Source organism: Anser brachyrhynchus (assembly GCF_964034855.1).
Source record: "Anser brachyrhynchus genome assembly, chromosome: 5".
In the NCBI taxonomy this organism is placed as follows: Eukaryota; Metazoa; Chordata; class Aves; order Anseriformes; family Anatidae; genus Anser; species Anser brachyrhynchus.
Window position 1 is genome coordinate 49,765,495 of NC_137699.1, and position 20,956 is coordinate 49,786,450.

At 46.2% G+C, this 20,956-nt stretch overlaps 1 protein-coding gene across 1 annotated transcript in view; it reads left to right on the plus strand.

Moving 5' to 3' along the window:
- The window catches only part of RIN3 (Ras and Rab interactor 3), a 67,727-nt gene that overhangs the window by 36,831 nt on the left and 9,940 nt on the right, over window positions 1-20,956 (plus strand). Inside the window, exons 4-7 of the mRNA XM_080594204.1 lie at window positions 3,561-3,633; window positions 6,520-6,611; window positions 11,419-12,906; window positions 15,113-15,421. Coding sequence (XP_080450330.1) covers window positions 3,561-3,633; window positions 6,520-6,611; window positions 11,419-12,906; window positions 15,113-15,421 — 1,962 coding nt within the window. The remainder of the gene's footprint in view (window positions 1-3,560; window positions 3,634-6,519; window positions 6,612-11,418; window positions 12,907-15,112; window positions 15,422-20,956) is intronic.

The following is a 20,956-nucleotide window of genomic DNA, read 5'->3' on the forward strand; positions in this document are numbered from 1 at the left end:
GCAAGAAGACGGGAATCGGGGTGGTTTGTCCATGTGACCAGAACAACAGGACTTGCAAATGCAAATCTGCAGGGAAAAATCAAAGAGGAAAGGAAGGCAGAATGCCCAGGGACAGTATGACTCAAAAACATCGGCATCCAGATAGAGAAATGATGGGGAGTTCAAAAGAGAGAAGGAAACTAGAGGACAGATTCCAGTCTGTGCCGAGATGACATTCTTCAGAGCATGTTGGTGAAGTGAAAGGGAAGATGAAATGATCATAAATATTTATAGCAGTGTGTAATCTGGCTAAGTCCTGCTCTCTTACCAACTAGTAAAAGGGCAGAAAACAGAGCACAGTCAACAGAGAACCACTAGCACATGTTACTAAATTAATTGTTAAATGTTACTAATTAATTCTGGTATCTTTGTTTCAGGCTGCTTAAAGCTGGCCATTGATCTCCACATTTCCCCTTTAGTTCCCTGAAGGTGACATCCTTTCTGTGGGCTTCTAAATATTAGGCAAAACTCAATATGCTGTGACAACGTCTGGCTCACAGAACCCAGCCTATTCTTGCTCTTTTTCATTATATTCTTGTCATCCTGTTGCTGTTCTGGTGAGAGGTGAAGATTTGGTTGCACTTCAGGTACCCTGGGTGTACTTTGTGAACCCAAGAAGGGTGGACTTTGCCTCTGCAGTTTTCAGCAGGATTGCACCAGCCTGGCAGAAATGTGCCTGCTTGTAGCTTTGGCAAAAGTCATGAGTTCCTATGTGTGACAACGATGTGATCCCTCCCTGAGCAGCAGTGCTCACGTCAGTGAAACGTCCCCAGCTGATCCCAGCACATCCACAGGCGGAGAAGAGCACCTCTCCCCGCATGCCTCCTCCAAGCAGGGTGCCTTGAGCCATAATGGCACTGGGCAAGAGAGGCTATGTCCCCAGCAGTCAGCAGAGCCCTTTCAGCCGTACAAACTTTCTATTTTCTGCACCTTTCCAAGAAGAAGAAGCACGCAGCAGGACCCACGCTGCACGTTTCTCCAGTGGTCTCCCCAAGCGACTGACAGCCGTTCCCACCAGAGGTGCTCCCACGCTGAACCACCACCTGCCTCCCGGCAGCAAAGCCATCAGGAAGCACCGCTTGCAGTGATGCTTGCTGGGGTCACACAGCAGGTGACCGTGGGGGAAAAAAAGCAAGCTAAGGAAAAAGTCTTGCTGTTTCTGTGTGTGCGGCAGCAGGGAGGCTGCCCCCACACCAGTCCTCGCGATGCTGTGACCCTGTCACTGTTCAGAACCAATTTGGGGCAGAGTACTGGTCCTGACGGTGGTGGTGTCTTATGAGACATCTAAAGCAGCGTTTTTCTGTTCTTACCTGTTCCAGACCACCCCAAAATGTCTCCCCAGCTCTGTGCGTCTCTGTACGATGAATTCTTTGGCACCTAGACTGCGTTAGCTGTATAATGCCTGATGATTTGTGGTGTTCTGTGCAATTTAACTATATATGGGAGGAAGTATAACTGTACGGTGACAAGACACTTCTATGTGGATACTCCTCTCCTGACACTGAGGTGCTTGGACTAATTTGTTAAAATTCCAGCTCTCAAACGGCAGTTTCCTGGCACAGAAACAATCATTAGTCCAAATCTGAGCAATCTGCTTGGGTTTGTAAACATCTACAGGTGCAGTGTGCTCTCTTACATCCACCTGCAACTTGGGATGCCAAAGCGAACATGTGGTTCTTCACAGAAAAATGTCCTTAAAGCCGGTGTCTGCACAAAGGGCTGTATTTAATTGCTGAGGATTTGAGGGAGTTCAGAGACTCTTGGGCTTTGCTTAATTCTCCGAAACAGCGCTGTTTTTGTTGTTGTTGTTGTTTGTCTTTACTTCGGTTTCCTGTGTCAGAGCTGCAAAGCAGATGGATTTCGAACTATTGGAATTGCTCATGGTAGATGTTTAATGAAAATCCCTGACCAAAACATGATTCTTATTAAGCAAAAAGAAAAAAAAAAAAAAGCTTGCTGGATATGTTTTTTCCCAGTTATGAGAGAAATGTAAGGAAAAGGGGTTGTTTTGCTTGAACTGTGTTTTAAAATCCACATTGCAGCATGGTGTGAGTGTGCATGCTGAGGGTGATCTGTTTGTGCTGATCCAACACACGCTGATGGTAAGAGCAACTTCTGCAGTCTTTGCCTCTTTAAAAAAATGCCGACATTGGTGTATTGAGCCCAAAATAGCAACCTGCAGGGCCTGGGCTAGGACGAAGGGAGAAGTAAAAGGAGGAAATGCCTTGTTTGGGGAATGAACTGTGACGCTGAACAGGAGGGACAAGGCTTGAGCATTTCCTTCCCATGGGAATCTCTGCTCGTGGGCCAAGGAGAGCCAGTGTCTCTCTACCCACCTGTGGATGGAGCCAGGGGAGCCAGGAGCTGCCCAAATACCTCCCCTCCTGCAGACACTGAAGGCCTTGCTTTATAGGGGAAGCAATAACCAGGCAGGGCAAAAAGCTGGAGAGGTTTCACAGGGCTGTGAATCATGGAGACCGAGGAAGCTGAATCACCACAGCTGAGCTCGGTGCCACCAGCTGAGCTGTGCATGGCCCAGGACACAGAGCTGAGGGCGGTGCAGAGCGGCTGCCGGCACCGGTACGTGGGTCTGAGCCGGCGCTGCTCCCCGAGGGCTCCGGATCTCAGCCACCAGCAAGCAGGCAGCTTTGAGAAAACACCGCAGATTTCCTTAAATCTGTAAGTTTCTGCTTGCAATTGTGTCCTGGGTACACACATGCACAGACAATTTGTACAAACGTAAAGCAGAAGCAAAGATGGACGCTTCTCTCCCGCAGATCCATCACTTTCTCCCTGCCTTGGGTTCTTGGCCAATGTGAAATTTTCTCCACCAGCCAGGGAATTTTTTTCTAGCTTAGCAGCCAAAATCTCCATAATAACGTGAGATTTGGACTGCACAATGCCATAGCATGCTGTTATAAAGGAGGTCATCTTGAAGAGCTCTGCGTCATGCTGTAGACTGCATTTTGCCACTTAAAGGCAAGTGCTCTTGCCATATAACACAAAGGGAAGGAAAGACAGCGGAGCTAGGAATAGGCTGTGCTCACACTGTCTGCATGACCCAGGGCAGAGCCCACACACATCGAATGAAACAGTAATTTCCATTTCTGAACTTGAAAGCACTTTGTCCATCCAGCCCAAAACAGATTACAGAGTTGTAAGGACAGCCCCATATAGACTGCAGATCTGCAGTTCCTTAGAGATAGATGGACTTGTAATGAACCGTTTGGCTGTGACCTGTTTTTTTTCCTTCGCATTGTTTCCATTACTGTCACAACATTCTGACATCTTGAGCTAACTTTTCAGAAAACCAAGCTGAGATGTCTTTTCTATAGTGTTTCCCTGAAGAATCTCAGTGTGCTTGGCCATCTGAAGCCAATTCCTTATGCCTCTTCATATTATTCCTTGCAAAAACTGGGCAATCACAGAATACAAGACGTGTGACCGAAACCCAGCCAGCTTTTCATACCATACATCTTAAAGCAAAGAGTTGCTGACTGTCTTTTTTTTTTTTTCATCAGTCCTGTACCTGGAAGGATCTGTCCTTGTATTCGAGGATATCTTCAAACTGATTGCCTTCTACTGCGTCAGCAGGTGAGTTGGATTCATTGCTTCCACGGAGGGGTCGCTTCCTTCCTGGGGTGGCTGTCCCTTCTGGACTGCCTTTGCCCACAAGCCTTTTCCACGTCGCAGCCACAGCTGTCCCTGAGTTTGCTGGCAGCTCTGTATGAGGAAGGGCCATAGGGCTACACCCACAAAAGACCAAGACACAGTACAGGGGCTAGCAGGGTACAGGAGCATAAGGTTCCTGGATTAACCATCTCTTACTAAAAGCACCTTTAAACATCTACACACACCTGGCAGCAACTTGACAAGGCTGCTGGCAGACTGTTGCCCATGAGAGACTCAGAGCACTTAGTCACTCTCAAGGAGAGCTGTCCTGAAAAAAAATAAATGTTATTTAGCCAAAAAATAAAATAAAGTGATAAAGAGCAGACATTCCATGTTTGCACAGTGCAAATATACCAAATGTAGTGGGCACAGAGATGGGGAAGACCTGTGAGGTCTTCTTCATTAGAGCGAGGTTTGCTCACCAGCTGTTGAATCCAGCTATGTAATTACACCTGCGTGCCTGCAGTCTCCTCTGATCGGTGCGATTGTGCCAAGCACATTGCAGCAACACCTACACACCCTGCTTAGCCTGTCCCTGCTTTAGCAGGCCTGGTTTTGAGCTGGATGTAAACTTCTGGCCTCATTATATAGACTTAGATTACTCTTAAAGAGGTTATTTCCATTTAAGAGACGAGAGCAGACTCGGGATATGTTTACAGAGCAGACTTGCTTAGCTCACATGGCTGGAGCAACCTATCTATGGTATGACACAGTGTGCTGCAGCTTACCCAGAAAGATACACGCACTATTTTGGGGGCTGCTTCTGCTGCCAGCTGAGTTCAACACTGCTGGAGTAGGACTCCTACCCGCACCCAAGGGACTCAGCCCCATCGATAAAAAGTCATTTAGCCATCTAGATATGCATAGGCCCTATGGAATAGGCATGAATTACCCTGAACTCCACATAAAAGACTTTTTTTCCCTACCAAAGGAGCATGCAAGAATACTGGGCATTTCCAGGCAATCGGCTTGTGGCAGGGAAAATTCTGCTCGCTTCTGCTTTCCTGCAGAAAGGATCGTGGTTTGAGAATGAGCCCCAGAAAATAGAAGAAGAAAAGCTTTTCTATTAGTTCCTGTTATATCTTGTTACTTCTGAATGTCAAATATACATTCAGATGATTGAGGTGATTTCTTAGTTTGCTGTCAAAAGATAAGGTAAGTAGGCAGTCGTTTTCCTGACAGAGTCAGGTAATAAAAAGGCTGCTTAGGCACAGACCTGATATTTCCTGGCAGCTTGTAGAAGCAATCTGTGATAATGAGCAGAGAGGCCTGTTCTCAGGGCTGTAGTAAATAGTAATCTATAAATAGCTGGAAACAGTTTATCAGGCCTCACAAGCTCTTTCCAAAAGAAAGTCTGGCCTCTTCTACCATGATGGGTAAATTACCTTACATCACAAAAATTACACCTGTAGATAACAGGTGACTTGGTGGCTTATCTGCAAGCTGCCTGCCCCATAAATAAAATCACATTTTTTTTTCTATTAATGTAATGTCTTCATGTTTCTTGACTTTAAACATATTTTTCTACACACACACAATAAATGGACACAAATGACTCAAGCATGTAACAGTAACAAAGAAAGGAGAAGGCCTGTGGGCACCCCCTTCCTTTTTTAAACCTGGTATCTGCCATGACAAAAGCTCCTGTGGTCAAATCTGTTAATGTCAAATAATGAGACATCAGAGGGTTCAGAAAAAATGCAAAGAACCCATGGCGTACATGGTACATCAGTGAAACATGTGTCTGTTAATAAGGCAAAAATAGGCCTCCTGCCTTCCTTCATCTCTCCGCAGAGGGGTCCTCCCCAGGCGTGCAGTCCTGTTTTTTTGCTGCATGTGCTCACGTAGCAGAGACTACCTGCTCACATCGCCAGCTTTTTCTAAATAATTTCCTGAAGCTTGCAGAACATTTTTATGTGCTAAAACTTTTTAAAGTGGAAATTGCCCCTGCCCCGTTCCTTTTAGAGGCTATGATTGCCAGCTTTTCTATCCTTGCTAGAACAAGGATTGAGGTAGGAAGAGGTTTAGCAAATTGTCACCGGGCAAGAGGCAAACCTAAGCAGTTGACTGCCAGCCCAAGAGCTCCATTAAATTATTTCAGACATAGGGTGTGCTTCAGTGAAGCCCAGCTACCATCCTCTGAAAAACTGCATCTTTTTTCAGGGAAAATACAGCATCTGTTAAGAAACCAAACAGTCACAAATCTGAGAGCAGAGAGCTCTGTGTGTTTTCTCAGCAGCACACAGCACCTCACCACTGTCTGACCTTCACCCGGGGGTCTCTCCTGCTCAGAGGGGTCTTTCCCAGCCCCACCATGTCTCACTGTGTTCCTGTGCCTCACACTTACACTGACTGCTGAAAGAAGAAGCAGGGTGAGGAGAGAGAGGTATACAGAAAAAAAAAAAAAAAGGACTCTAAATCTCCTCCAGGCCAGAAAGAATGGCTTTTCTAATGATACTTCATTTTCTAATTACCTTCACTTTTCATGGGAAGGTATTTTGAACCCAGTCTCCCCTGATGTGACATTACTGCTGTTTTCAGAAGGGGAAGCCAAGGCACCGTGATTAAGCCAGCGGCAAGGCATGAAGCATCACCACAGGAGCCGGTGATCTCTTATGAAATCAGAGCAAGCCAGGCCGGCACAATATGCACGATTCCTTGCTGGCCTCAGGCAACTTTCAGTACTTTTCAGAACGGGGCTGAAATTGTAAGGCAATTCAATCACTAAACCAATGGTGAATTATGGAGTTCCTAGCAATTGTGGGGTTTATTCTTTCATTAGTTTTTCACTGTGTTTCTTTTTTACAGAGATTTGCTGCCCTTCACCCTGAAGCTACCACAAGCAATATTAGAAGCCAACAGCTTTCAAGATCTTGAAATTATCTCTAGTCTGGGGATAGGTAAGTCCCTCAAAGCACTCAGGGTTTCTCTGAGGCTTGTAAGAACCACAATGTCTTCCACAGACATAATGCAACTGGTGAACAGATGAGCTATTGTCTCCAGAAGAGATGAGGAAGCCTGAACGTAGGAGAGAAAATATTTGTTATCTTTAGGTTCATGGAAGCACACTGAAAAAAAGCCCACACCACCCCTTTGGACTTAAACCTCCACTGGACTTCCATGCAGGGCATGGTACCTACATTTTCACCGTATAAGCTGGGGCAAAAATTTCAATAGCTGAAGCATGGCACAGCCTCTCAGGATAGCTTACACACATTCAAAGTAGCTGATATCAGAGGTATATGAAAAGAGAAAAACATCTTTGTAATTTCCCCTTCTGATAAGTCGGGGCAATCCTGATGGAAATGTGTTATTTTTGTATTTTGGTATGTTGGTATGTTTTGGTATCCTATTGCTGGATTTCTAGCTGGTAGAAAAGTGTCCCAGTGTGTTCTCTTGCCTCACACTGATAAGATACAGAAAAAAAAAATATGTTATTTTTAGTGACAGCACCAAATGAGCAAATTTTAGATCATAAGTATAAAGTTACAGAGTTGGAAAATGCAGTTCTGTTAACTAAAAACACTCTCTTTCCTTCCTATATCTTCCCATTAAATACACTCCACTTGAGACGACTACTGCAGATAGCAAGTACCTTTCATGTTCCTTTGCTTTTCAGTTTTCATTCAGCTGTTGAAAGCAGTGAAACAATGCTGGAAGCTGAAGAGTTTGCTCACTTAGAGATACTCAGAAGAACACCTTGGGGCTTTTGGGATCTGTTTTTGGATCTTCTGCATTAGACCTCCCAGAAGGGATGGGAAAACCCCTCTGGTTTCAGTTCAAACAGCTTCATTGAATTTGACCAGCAAATTTGCCTCTTAACACTCTCAGCATCCTCTATTTTGAATATGTTCCAATTCTTGAATATGGGTGTCCAACAAGCAACTTGAGATAACAAGTTGCGAACTTATTATCAAGTTCATTATAACAAGTGTAAACTTTTGGATTAAAACATAAGAAGTGCATCATGATTCTCCAGCCTTCTCTCTAATCTGAACCAGCAGAGAAGGTTGCGATTCAGCAACTTCTGAAAGGATTAACCAAGGCACGAGCACCAAAGCAGCGTTGGTTGTATTCTTCTCTCCTGTACAACGGTAGTCATGAAAGTAGGGATGTCTAGAGGTTTGTTTGCCACAGGACATTGCATGCCAGGGAATCTTCTGACAACTGAGAAAAAATGCTATTGTGTAGAGATTTTCTGGGAAATTATGCTAGCTTCTTGGAGTGTCGTGCTGTCTCAGTGAGGTCAAAGAGGATGAAGTAATGAGTGGTGGTGTTCGCTGCTTCCTGGAACAAAATCTCATGGGTACAAACAATATGCACTGCCCGTTGCGGCACTCCCAAAGGAACCCCACTGTTGTTTGAAATTCTAGTATGTTGATTTTTATTTATTTCCAAGTGATGAGAGTTTTGTGGGGGGCAAAGAGGGAAGGGATGAAAATAAGAAGTCAATCTGCAAGTTGGATTTTTCCGCAAAGGGTCTGGTTGTAAAATATATGTCAAAGCGGATATACTGCAGGGCCTGTGGTCCTGACCTCACTGGTACACAAGGTGTCTTAGCAGCAGAATTAGTGTGACTGCAGTGCACAGAGAGCACATATCTCCTTCACACAAGTGCCAAAGCCTCAAAGAACTTCTTAATCATCCCTCCCAGAGTGTAAGGTAAGAACCAGGACAGCAATGGGAGAAGACCAGACTGCCCCTTCCTGTTGCACAAGACAGCGTGGCTGGGCTGGGAAACACCCTTTGTGAAGCAGCTTTGTAGCTCTTGGGAAGACTGCCACTGCTTCATCTGGTCCCTCGCAGACTGAGTGGAGCATTGCATTTTTGTCACAGTGTTTTATCCTTGCCTACTACTGAGAAAAATAACTAACTTCCCTTTTGTAGATTGGTTTACTCACCATTTCCTCAGCCCATGAGATTCTGCAGCATTATATTCTGACTTCCACTTCTCTGCATTTGCTGATACCCAAAGGATTTAGAGCAAAGGAAATCATGACCTCAACAGTCTCGGACATGAGGGGCTTGGTAACATGGTACCATATGTGCTGTTGCATCTGCATGTCTACTCCTGATTTCTGTTGTCAAGAGTGCTGCTGTTCCTGGCAACACTTTTATTTTAAGCTTCTTTATTCTCCTCCCTCTCATGGTAGGGAATCAGAGAATAAAGCTGTGCTAACCTCAGCCTCCCGAAGAAAACACAGTGGCATGCTCATAAAGTCAAATTAGCCATGGATACTAGCCTAGGTTGCAAAGGGCTAAATCAACAATTTCATCCTGATAGGAATGGAAGGGAAGAGCTGGTGTGTAACACTACCTTCTTGCATCCTTAGACTACCAGATTCTTTATAAGAGATGCCATTATCATCTCCATTTTTCAGCACGGGGAAACTGAGCAGTCTGCTGCCTTCAGGGACAGAGTCAGAGCAAGAACAGCATGCTTTTAGGAGAGCACAAGATACAGAAGGTGTCCAATGGTTTGACTTTAAACATCCGGACTTCAGAAGGTTTTTCAAAATTTGCATTTTTTGAGCAAGGAAAGGGCAGTGGACATAGAGTAACTGACTTGCTAGTGTGGTACAGAAAGATGGCTGCTGGGTTACAGTGGGTAAACTGACCCAAATAAAATTAAAGTCCCTTCACCACCCTAACATGACAGTCGTGCAGGAGCCTTTCTGCTCCAAGTCTGGCACTGCACATGACCTTCCATTCTTTTAGTGACTTGTGGCCACATTCTTCACTTGGTTGTGAGTGCCCTCTCTCTCTCTGTAGTGGCAGATGCAGTCGTTTAATTCGCTCATGCATGTAGCCTGCTCTGCAGGTATTCCATATAAATGCCTGGTCAGAGGGAGCGGAGGCAGCTAGGAGCCAGCTGCCCACCCTGCCCTGCCTGCACGCCTTCTGGCCATGCCCCAGGGGTGACATTGCTGGCAGAGGGAGGCACTGGGGGGGAAAGGCAGAGGCTACGTAGGGCAGGTCGGGCAGGTCGTGGTGGAAGCAGAAAGAAAATGACTTTGCCAGCAACTGTGTGGAGTTGGCTGCAAGCAGGAAGCCACCAAAAGTCACGTCTGCACCGGGGAATACATCTAGGAGAAGTGGTCTGTCTTTGGGGATGTAGTGGAGAGATTTTATCTGAACGTGTTTCACTCCACAGTTCAGTGCTGGCTTTAGTGAAAGAGTTTCTTTGCTCTGTTTCAGGCTCTGGGACTCTCTTTCTGAGAGTCCCTCCAGGCTTTTCTGGGTGCTGGTTTTTAGGGGGAGGCACAAGGCTGTGGCCAGCCCAGCCCTGCATCCTCACCCCTGTGGTGGGCTGGGGGCTGCGCTGGTGCAGCCGACAGGAGAGGGGGGCCCTGGCCAGGCTCGGCTGAAGGCAGAGGCCTGTACTGCGGCCTGGGCTGTGTGCTGGGCACTGAGGCCATCCCATGTGCATCCCCTCCCGGGCTTGGCAAGTGAGGTTTTTGCAGCTAGGCAGCTGCAGGCTTGGCACTGGGCATGCTGGAACAGTTTAATGTAGTTATCTGCAACTCTGTGTTACCAGGATTTCCTATCTTCCCCTTGTCCCTAAATCCATCGGCACCTATGCAGTCCTCACCCAGGGAATACCCTCAGAGGATTTTACCTCTTTCCTTGGTCAGAAGACAAAGACGTTGCAGGATCCTCTATTTCCTGATATTTGCAGTAGTGGACCCTGAATTAGCAGCTCTAGGAGTGATTAAACGCAATCAAACCAGTTAGGCAAGCAGTTTTGAAAACACACCTCAGGGAAAGGAGAAGAGGTTAAAAATATACTGAAACTGCTCAGAATACATACAAACACTTCATAATTTTTAAAACAATTTATTGAAAGACAAATTCCAATAATACATTTGTGACACATAAAATGACTTCTTGCATCTGAATCACCTTCTTTTTCCAGTCACAGCTGATGGCACTGACATACTTAACTATTCTGTAGTCCTTCAGTGTAAAACCCTCCTGTGTACACAGTCCTGTGCACCATCTTTCCTCTTTCACGCCTGCAGGCAGGCAGTCTCAAGGCAAGGTGCAAAACAGAGCCTGGGCACGGCTCCAGATAATGGTCATCCAGAGCTGTATAAGTTAATGATAAATTCGATCTGTGGAAGTAATACAAAGTCATATATTTCTGGAGTGGTTGTATTGCAAAGCAGGATCAGACCCCAACACATGAGCTCACTGCAGGGTGGAGTCGTCTTCATCTGATGACTCTGGTGCTCCCGGCACATACTGGGTCCAGGCTGCACATCCCCACATCCCAGCCCCACACCTTCCCATGGTCAGCAAAAAGGAGACAGCACTTGTCTGGGGTCTTCACCCAGCTTTGCATTTTGAGGGCTGTGATCAGTGAACAAGCCCCAGAACATTTTTCTCAAACATTCATATTTGCTACTTGTACCTTCCTGCTCATACTGCACAGGCTGCACAGCATTAATATCTCTCACTAGAGGAGCATTCTAAAATTGGCAAGAAATAGTTTTCTGATGAATCTTCTGAGATTTTCCCCTGGTTTCATACATCTCACGCACATAAAACAAGCAACCCTTTCTTCACACTCTTTTGTGCAGAGGTGTGAAAGATGTGTGCCATTTCTTTTAACAAAAAGTAGGACTTCCACATACAGTTAGCAGCTAAAATTCTCTCAGAGAGTTTTTACATTCTTCTTCTTTTTTTACTTTTTTTTTTTGACAGACTTCTGGGATTCCTCCTTAAACCGTGGAACAAGAGGAGAGGGGTTATCCCACCCTGCAAGAGACTCTGCTTTCAGCACTGCCCATGCAGACAGTTTAAGATCTACCCAGTGTTTTGCAAGTAGCACAAACCACTGCTCATGTGAAATTGAGCTGTCAATAGGAAATGACAGGCTGTGGTTCGTGAATCCTATTTTTATAGAAGAGTGCAGTAATCCTTTTCCTCCAGATGTACCTCCTCCTAAAGGCCGCACTGTGAGCGTCGATCTGCCCCCCGACACCACGCTCGCCGAAAGGAGGTCTCCCCGCCGCCCCCCCCCACCGCCCCCTTCTCACGCTCACGGTCAGAAGTCTTCTCTGAAGCTCCCGCGGGATCCGATGACGGCCTGTGAAGAAAACCAGCTGCTTCTTCAGCCACTAGGAAAGAGCATCAAGGAAATGAAAATTGAGGGCGGTGACGGTGAAGAAGAAGAAGGGAAGCAGAGCGGCTCACTCAAGGAGTCCCCGGCAGCGAGCCCCAAGAAGGGTTCCCAGCCCTCCGTCCCCCCGCGGAGACGGCTCTGCGAGAGGACCTCAGAGGAGAGCTGCTTGGGTAAGCCTGGAAGTTGTGAAACGCTGAAAGGGGAACAGGGAGAAGGAAAACAAGACGCGAGTACAGAGAGCAGAGATAAAAGGCAGCTGTGCAGAAAGGCTGTAGAAATGCCTGGGGAGGTTCCTGAAAGGGCTGTGTCACAGTTTCAGGAGACAAAGCCTGAACCTGCAGAGAAGAAGGAGCACATGCCTGATATACAAAGTAATGACATTAAGAATGGAAAGTCACCTCCTATCCCTCCACCGAGAAGGAAGAGGCTCTCCCAAGTACCGAGGGTCCCCGGCTCCTGCCAGTCAAAGCAAAGAACAGTGGTGGAGCTGGCTGTGTCTGCGGTGCAGGTTCAATGCACGAGCGGCTCAGCACCTGTGCCAGGTGGTGCAGCTTGCACAAACACCGAGACTGAACCAGGACGTGGCCGCAAGTCTGTGAGCTCAGCTGAACTGAAAGGTTCACACTTGTCTTTGGAAGGCCTGGGAGGCAGCGCTGTAGCTCAGGCATCAGCGTCTGAGCCTGACTCCTACTCCACCAGCAGCACTGAGGATGACTTGGACATGCTGAGTAGCTCATCTGGTAAGAAGACACGCTCCATGATATTGGACAAGGCCAAGAACAGGCTGTCCTTTGTCAGCCTGTCCAACGTCTTCACAGTCTTTTTGTCAAATGATAGAAAGCTGCAGAAGAAGATAGTGGAGCTGGCACAGGACAAGGATTCGTACTTTGGCAACCTCGTGCGGGACTACAGAGTGTACAGTTTGGAGATGATGGCAAAGCAGAGCTCCAGCACAGAGATGCTACAAGAAATACGGATGATGATGACACAGCTAAAGAGTTACTTAGTGCAGAGCACTGAGTTGAAATCTCTGATAGACCCAGCCACCTACACCGAGGAACAGTTAGGTAGGTGTTTGTGCTTTACTCATCCTTGGGAAGGATTTGGGAAAGTGAGGAGGGAGACAGAGCTGTGCAGACACAAGTTCTGCTTTACAGAAATTATAATCCATCTCCCAAAAGCTGAGGGGTTTAAACTGAAGTCTACTCTGTGGTTGCCAACATTTGGGGGAGCATCTCTAAAAACCAGGAGTCCAATGTGGGGGAAAATACCATTCTGAATGTTTTAAGGGGACGAGTTTAAGCAGAAGAAGTGTATGTTTGTGTGTGTGACAGAGATGTGTGTATGTATATATGCATAAACATGCATAAAAATATGCATACAAATATATAGGTATAGAGGCATGCACAAAGAGCTGTGTTCACTGCAAATACAAAAGGCCAAGCCCCTGCACAGCTCTGTTCCCTCTGGCTTTCCACGTCCCCTTCCCCATACTGCAGTGAGGATGGAGAGCTCCCTGCTCGTGGCTGCCAGCTGGGGGCCAGTCGCTGTCCAACAAGGAGGGACAAGACTGCAACGATTTTGAGTGCAGGTTGGAGGAATCACTCGATCCAGGTCGGTCTGCGCACCTCAGCACAGAGACATTGAAATGCTGCATGCTGCAAGACTGGCCTGGTCTAAGTTTATGTGTTCATGAGGGAATACACAAAGGGGTTCATGAGGGAATACACACTCTTTTGACTTAAAACTGGTTGCTCAGCACCTGGGAACCAATGCAGAACTACTTACAAGATCCCTAAATTGTCTCAGAGCAATGTGGGAGCTGGAAGGCCCCCAGCGCAGACCATGGCCAACCACCGAAGTGGCCAGGGTGTCGAGGCGGTCCTGCAGCTCCAGTATTGGGGGGGGCAGCTCAGTGGTGACCCAGAGGTGCCCAGCTGCCGGTCTCAGCAGCCCCTGCAGACTTCTTTCTCACCCAGCAGAGGCTTGAGATGACCCTGAGGCCTTCCCAGCAGATCAGACCTGCTGCCCGCCCCTTGACGTAGCTCCGAGAGAGGAACTACAGTTTCACTTCTCACGCACCTCATATTACACCTGGGACTTTTCTCCCAACAACCCCTTTCTTGGAGGCAGAGTGGGTGTCAGCACAGAAAGTTCATTATGAGTCTTGCTTGGGGAAGGTGGAGAGGAGGCAGAAAGAAGAAGTGTCCTTGTTCTGCTTGGTAGAGCTGTGTGTGTGCAAGGATTACCGACGCGCTTGGTTAGATCCTGTTCACTTGCAGTTCCTTAGCAGCACAATATGGCCCAGTCAGCCTAGGAGATGACTGCCTTCTGTAGAGGACAGGGATTCCCCTCATGAATGATTTACCATTCAAATCCCTCCTGCCTCAGGCTGATTTTCTGAGTCTTTGAAATCCTTGCACTTTGTATCCCTAAATGTCACTGCCTTGGGTTTCACGCCTCGCTGACCGAGCAGATGGCTCTCTTGGCAGTGACCTTTTTGCCACAGTGCAGGGGTGACAAACGATCCCTGCAGCCCTGCTAGCTCTGCCACTGGTTTCTAGGAGGTGGACGACAGACAGAAAGGCACTTTCTCACAGTCTCTCATGGTTCCTTCTGTCTCCTGCTGGACGTTAAGCAAACGCTCAGCCCACACAAACAATTTCCTCACACGCAGGTGGCGTAAGAATTGACTTAAACATCAGTAAATTAGAGCTACTTGAGCAGGAAGGGTGAGAGGCTTCTGACCAGATGTTGGTGTCTGCCTCTGAGCTGGTGGCTACTGCCCCTTTTCAGTCAGCATGGAGAAAGGGGCACTTCGAGGATGCAGTTAATTTCATCCCAAAGTAAATATCTCAGACAAGTGAGAGAGATGTCCGAAGGGACATGAGGTGAATCCCACCAGGACTGACTGCGAGAAGGAGCACAGTTAGCTGAGGTTCCCCCTCTCTGCCCAGAGCTGGCTTTCCTGCGGCCTGGCGGTGCCACACTGCTCGGCAGTCAGGCAGTGCAGGCGTACTGGGGCTGCTGGCAGCAGGAGCTCTCCTACGGCTCCAGCAGCAGAGACTGCGCAGTCATGTCAGTCTGCAGCCTTTTCAGACTTCTGGTGGGTGCCAGTAATAAACTGTTTACTTTTCTGTTTGCAATTTCTATTCCCTGCTCATGGCTACGCAACAGTACCTGTATAACCACACGTTTTCGTAGGAGTTTTACTGGCACCCATACTTCAGTGTTGATTATCATGAAATTTTGTCTTCTCCCGTCTCTGTGCAGATGTGATTGCTGAGTCATCTTTGTACAAATGTGTCCTTAAACCTTTAAAAGAAGCCATCAATTCTTACTTGAAAGAAATCCACAACAAAGATGGATCTTTACAGCAGCTAAAAGAGAACCAACTTGTGATACAAAACACAACTACCACTGACCTCGGTGTCACAACCAGTGTGCCTGAAACTGTTGTGCTGGAAAAGATCCTTCACAAGTTCACAACCATGCACAAGGCCTACTCCCCAGAAAAGAAGATTGCCATCTTGCTGAAGTCCTGCAAACTCATCTATGACTCCATGGCTCAGGGAAACCCAGGTACAGCACTCCTGAAATGGTATTCCACACTGGTCCTTCGCCAGGTACCTCAGGAACAGGGTTTATGTTACAGTCAAGGTGGTAATATCCAGATTGGATGTATCTGTGATGCTCGGTGTGTTTGGTATCAGCTCTTCACAGGTTGTGTTCAGATTGGGCTGGTTAGTTTCTGTGAAGTACTCTGCACTAATAGCAGATACAAGGTGCTTCTTGGTTAACTTTAAGCTCCATAACTCCAGGAATCAGATAATGTCTGTAAGTGTGTAGTTTATGGGTAATATCCATCTAGCACAAGCCTTCATGCAGCTCTCAATAAATCCCCAGAGCTCTGTCCCAGCTCGTAGCAGTTTAATGGTAACCTCTAGGCATGGGTCTTTGGGAAGGGTCTCTTGATTTGGCCTGTAGAAAGCTTTGCCTAAATTGAAGAAGAGATGCAGAATACAGGTACTGTTTGTTATTAATTCCTGATAGTCCGGTAAACTCCAAGAGCCACTACTAAGCTTCTGTGGTGTGAGGAAGTCCGTACTCCAAGTATAAGTATAACTTGGGCCTCAGGCCAACCCCTAAATGCACATTAAGCCCTTGGCCTGCAGACAGGATGCATTTTTGCAGATAGACCAAAAAACCCTTCCTCCAGGAGCCCGCCTTACCCCTTTAAGAGCTTTCTTTGTGTACTGGGGAGCTGACAACGAGCCATGCATAATTTGGAGAGTAGCTAGATACTCATTTGTGATGACCTGCAGTTTTTCAAGAAGCTACCATCTCCAAAGGTTCTGCTCTGCTTTGTTCTGTACCGACAACAGCCATGGGGCGTTCACGCAGGAATTGTCCCTTGAGCTTCATCTTGGGGTCCTCCCTTGGACAGCATACAGCAAAGTTCAGCAACTGATCTAGACACATTAACAGCAGAGCAGGAAGCCACACCGGGGCTGAGCGTAAGCTGCAGGGCAGATAGGACCTTTGACTGCCTTCACCTCATATGGGAAGCTTTGGGTGCATGTAGGGCAATTTGCTGTAACTTTCTAAAAACAGCTGTGTTACTTCAAGTCTGAGAGAATATCTGATGTAGATCAAAGACTCAAACACCTCATTAAAACCCACATAGGAGACACAGTCTCCTTCCGATGGTGGTGGCACATTATGTATCTGTCATGCCTCAGCTGGCTCAGGGTTGGAATTTCTCTGTTGCAGGAAATGCTGTTGTGTCATTTTATGCAACAGAAATTATGGGTCAGAGAAACAATCCAAAAAACCCGAAATGTTTAAAAAGATTGGCATTCATGAAATCAGATGATTTCATTGTGGTTTGCTCTGCTAACTGAAGCACTTCATTTCAGCCATCTCAAACTGTTTTTTCATGTTGAGTGCTGCTACAAGTGGGATGGGGCTCAAAAGCCGAATTCTGCCCTGTGCATCCAGTTCCCTGTCCAGTAAACATGACCAATGTTGCACATCAGGGTCTAGTCAGAATAAAACAGTCCTGGCTTTAGGGAAATGTACCCCTGTGAATTTAGTCCCCGAGAATAGAGAAATGCTATAGTCTAAGTCACGGCAGAGACTGCACTCAGAGACAAATTCAGTGAGACATCCTGTAGATACGGTTAGAAATGAAATGTGTGAAACCTTCTCACCAGAATGAACTGACCCCAGATCACCAGTATTACTTTGATTTTCCACCTGGCAAAGACAAACTGTTCAGCACACTGAAATATTTTTCTGACGGAAGATTCCCAGCCGGTGCTGTGCAGAAAAAGTATGCTGTGGGTTGCTCAGACCAGATGTCATTGGGTAGGAACTCTTTCTGCTCTCTGCCCACCTCGAAAGCAGCCACCCAGGGCCCTGTTGCTTTCAGGCAGCCCCAGGGCAGTGCACTGCTCTTAGCTCCGGAAGAGCAGAGGCCATGCTCTGTTTCCTGTGCAATTTGTTCTTCTTTTAGTTCCTTTTACTCACCGCTGAATTAGAGAGCTCCCCCCACTTAGAAGGTCCGAGCGTGTGGAACACAAAACTAATCATTCCCTCTGCCACAGGACCAAAATCAGTCTACATCTGTCAGAAAAATTATCTGCTCCATGTCACGATAATTACTTATGTTGTCTGGTTTCATTTGAAATTCGGAAGTTCAGGCCAGGCCTTTATCCACTTTAGGTTGACAGCAGAACAACTGACCTAAGAATATGGTTTTGCATCTCAAAGAAAGCACAAATACCACCAAATCAAACATGTTTGTTTTTTTCAGACCCGCATGAAAACACAAGTTTTTCAGCGTATTGGGACCCATGTACAGCAGCTGAGGTCCAGCCAAGGTGTCCTAATAGGTACTCCAAAACTAGGGGTAGGCTCAGTGAGAAACATCTGCCCTTGCAGTAGTGCCCATCTTTGTACTGTTGCAAGAGTCACAACGTTTTGACGTCAGCCTCAACTGACTCCATGTTTAGCCTGCTGTTTTGAGAGAGGAGGATTTTTCTGCTTTGGTTGTCGGAGTTTTAATAGAAGGTTGCAATTTATATTAGGTAACAAAATCTGTCTGATAAGTTAGCTGTGACAATTTGTCTTAGATACTTAGACTATGGGCTCAATGGGTCAAATTCTCAACTGGTATAAACTAACATTTCTCCCTCAAGTCGTAGGCCATCAGTTTGTGGATCTGATTCATCAGAAGCAATCAGGAAGGCAAGTTCACTGTCATTTTCAAAACACCTTTCTCCTAACAGACCTCTGAGGGCAACTACAAGCTGTAGGTGTACATTGAGGCAGGACTCATCTACAGCTATATCTAGCTGTAGGTGGCCACAGATGGGTATCACATCTAACTTCTCGTTATAGACAACAGGGACATAGTTGATAGAGTTCAGTTGATTCATCTGGTTTAGATGTAGGTGTCTGTTTTAGGGTGAGATGACTCATGGCAAACTCCACTGACGATATTGATTAGTTCATCACTGGCTATAAAAGGAGTTTAGGGGTACTGGTTCAGATGTTCACATATACGGTGTAGGCAGTGGTATTAGTAAGTGTATCCCCCCCAAAGGGACAATTATGATAGCACTGTGGTGTCTCACTGAGCTTTTCCAAGTTCTGTGCAAACTTAAATAACTGTAGCATATGCCTCCAGGAATGCAACCTACAATTTAAAGATGTTTAACCTGCCTGCTAAAAATACTAGGAGTAGTTAGGGAGAATAATATGCATTAAAATAATAGAAGAAGGAGAGTTTGGATCTCCTTTGCAAACTGTCTGGCATCTTTTGCTCTGTGCACTAGAAAAAGTAAGAGCCAGGACTCAGCAGGCACTGTAAGCTTCCAGCAGTCTGGCCGCTCCAACATTTGGAGGGCATGCTCCAGTAACCACAGAGAGAGTTGGCCACGTATCTCATTTATACAGAAGCACTGTAATCATACATAGAAAAAGCTGCCTATTGTTTATCTTCCAGAAATACCTTTCCTCAGACAAAATGTCGAGGGGCATTGTATAGTACGAGTAGAATGTGAATCTCTGCCTTTCACTATATCAAAAGCACAACTGACACTTGTGGAATGATAATGAGATGCAAATTTGCAACATGTGTGGTGTGCACCGGCAGTGGTAAGACTAGAGCTCCAAGCCCCGTGCTACCTGAGAGCTGCTGCTCTGCAGAAGAGAACTGATGGAAATGAAAAAATAGAGGAGCATGGACATCAGTTTATGAAGAAACACTAGGCGAGACAAACAAACCAAGCTTGGTCCGTGTGTGAGCAGGGAAGATCAGACACAGAAATGCTCTAAGCATGAGTTGGAAGCTTGAAAGATAGGGAAACTATAAGGGGATTCAAAAAGAATGAGGAGAGGAACAATTTTCTTACTGCAACTTTTTTTTAATTTGTGGACTAAGTTTATGAAGTTTCATTGCTGAAGTATCTTAGAACCTCACAGAGAGCTGGATTACAGTTCAAAACCAGTTCTGTACTAGAGTGACGCTGGCTAGGTGACTGGCCCTAAAATGCCCGATTTAATAATTTCCATTGCATAGTTTTGCATGGTTAAGACATAGCTTTCTTTTGGAAGAAGAAGGTAGATAGAATATTTATATTCCACTGCGATCTTTCTATTCCCTAGATTTTAGGATGAAGTTTGTCACCCTCTGTGGAACTGAGCAGCTGGATATGGTTGCCCTGGTGTACTTCTATGTCGCTCTGCAGTTGGCAAAGGCATGGACATGAAGCAGTGAGCCTTCAGTGTGGTAGCCAAGCCTGTGGAAAGGAAACTGGCCTCGGTCAGCATAGTGCCAGCGCTAGAAGTTCTAGCACTGCTAGTCAGAGCAATCCCACTGCATTGCTCACTATCACATCTCACTCCTAAGAAGGAATATAAAGCTAAACATAACAGTTTTGCTTTGTTACCTTTAGGAAAATGATATTTCTATTTAATTTACTCTCAATGAAGGTTGATGGACTAGAGATTATATCTTTCTTCCGGCTAGTGCAATTGCTACATTTGAACTAAAAAGTCCATTCAAATTTTTCAAGGGGAATGAATTTCCCTGATCTGTAGAGCATATGTTTTTGAAACGGATTCATTCTGTGTGCACATTTTAACTCTCTTAATTCAACTATACCACAAATCAAACCTTTCTGAAGTAGTATGAGACGGACAAGAAACAGTAAAATGCTAGTGAGTGGAAAGATGGTCACAATCTTTTCTTATGATCTTGAACAAATCCCAGTTAACCTTTCCATACATTAGGTTTCCCAGCTATAAACTGAGGCTAAAATTCATATTTCCTGGACAGCTGTTGCTAGACGTCATTCTAGTGGCTATAAAATACTAGAGCAAGATGTAGAGCATCATCACTGTCTGCTGGTTGTCAGAATACCCATGGAGAGAGAAGAAATACATGAATGTGCTACAACAGGCTGTAATTTCTTTATGGAGGCTTGGGCAGAATTCCAGTTGCTTTAAATCATGTATTTAATTAATACCCATTCCATTCAAGCGCTGCATCCCAGCCAGGAGCTGACGTTGTATTTGCTTTGCTATAAACATAATAGGATGGGTTTGTGGCAGAAGAGAAGGCTTATTTTAAGCTCCTTATAGATATTTATGAAATAAATGTTTCCTGATCCTGCAGGAAAGATGGGCAAATAAAGCAAGCAAGTCATATGTGGAGTAGGACAACGCCACCTTGAATGAGCAAGCTCAGTCCCAGTGCCACTGCGAGCACTGGCAGGGTCAGGGCTAGGTTTAACCCCGTCAGCTGCAGGCCTTGCTCTCTGTGAGAGACCCCAGGCCGAGACAGACACACAGGGCTGGGGAATTGGCTCTGACCCAGACTGAAAGTGGAGCTGAGGAGGCAGCAGCCTGGTGAAAGCAGCCCTGCTTGAAGCTTCTGGTCAGATATGAACTGCTGACAGCAGCTATCATCCCCACAGAGCGGCTGAGATATGGGGTACATCAGGGCTGTCCTCACTGCCGGCTGTACGTCTCCAAGCTATTCCCTGAGCCTGCTGTGACAGCCAAGGCCAGGAGAGCAAGGAGAGCTTCAGCCCTGCCCTCTCAGGC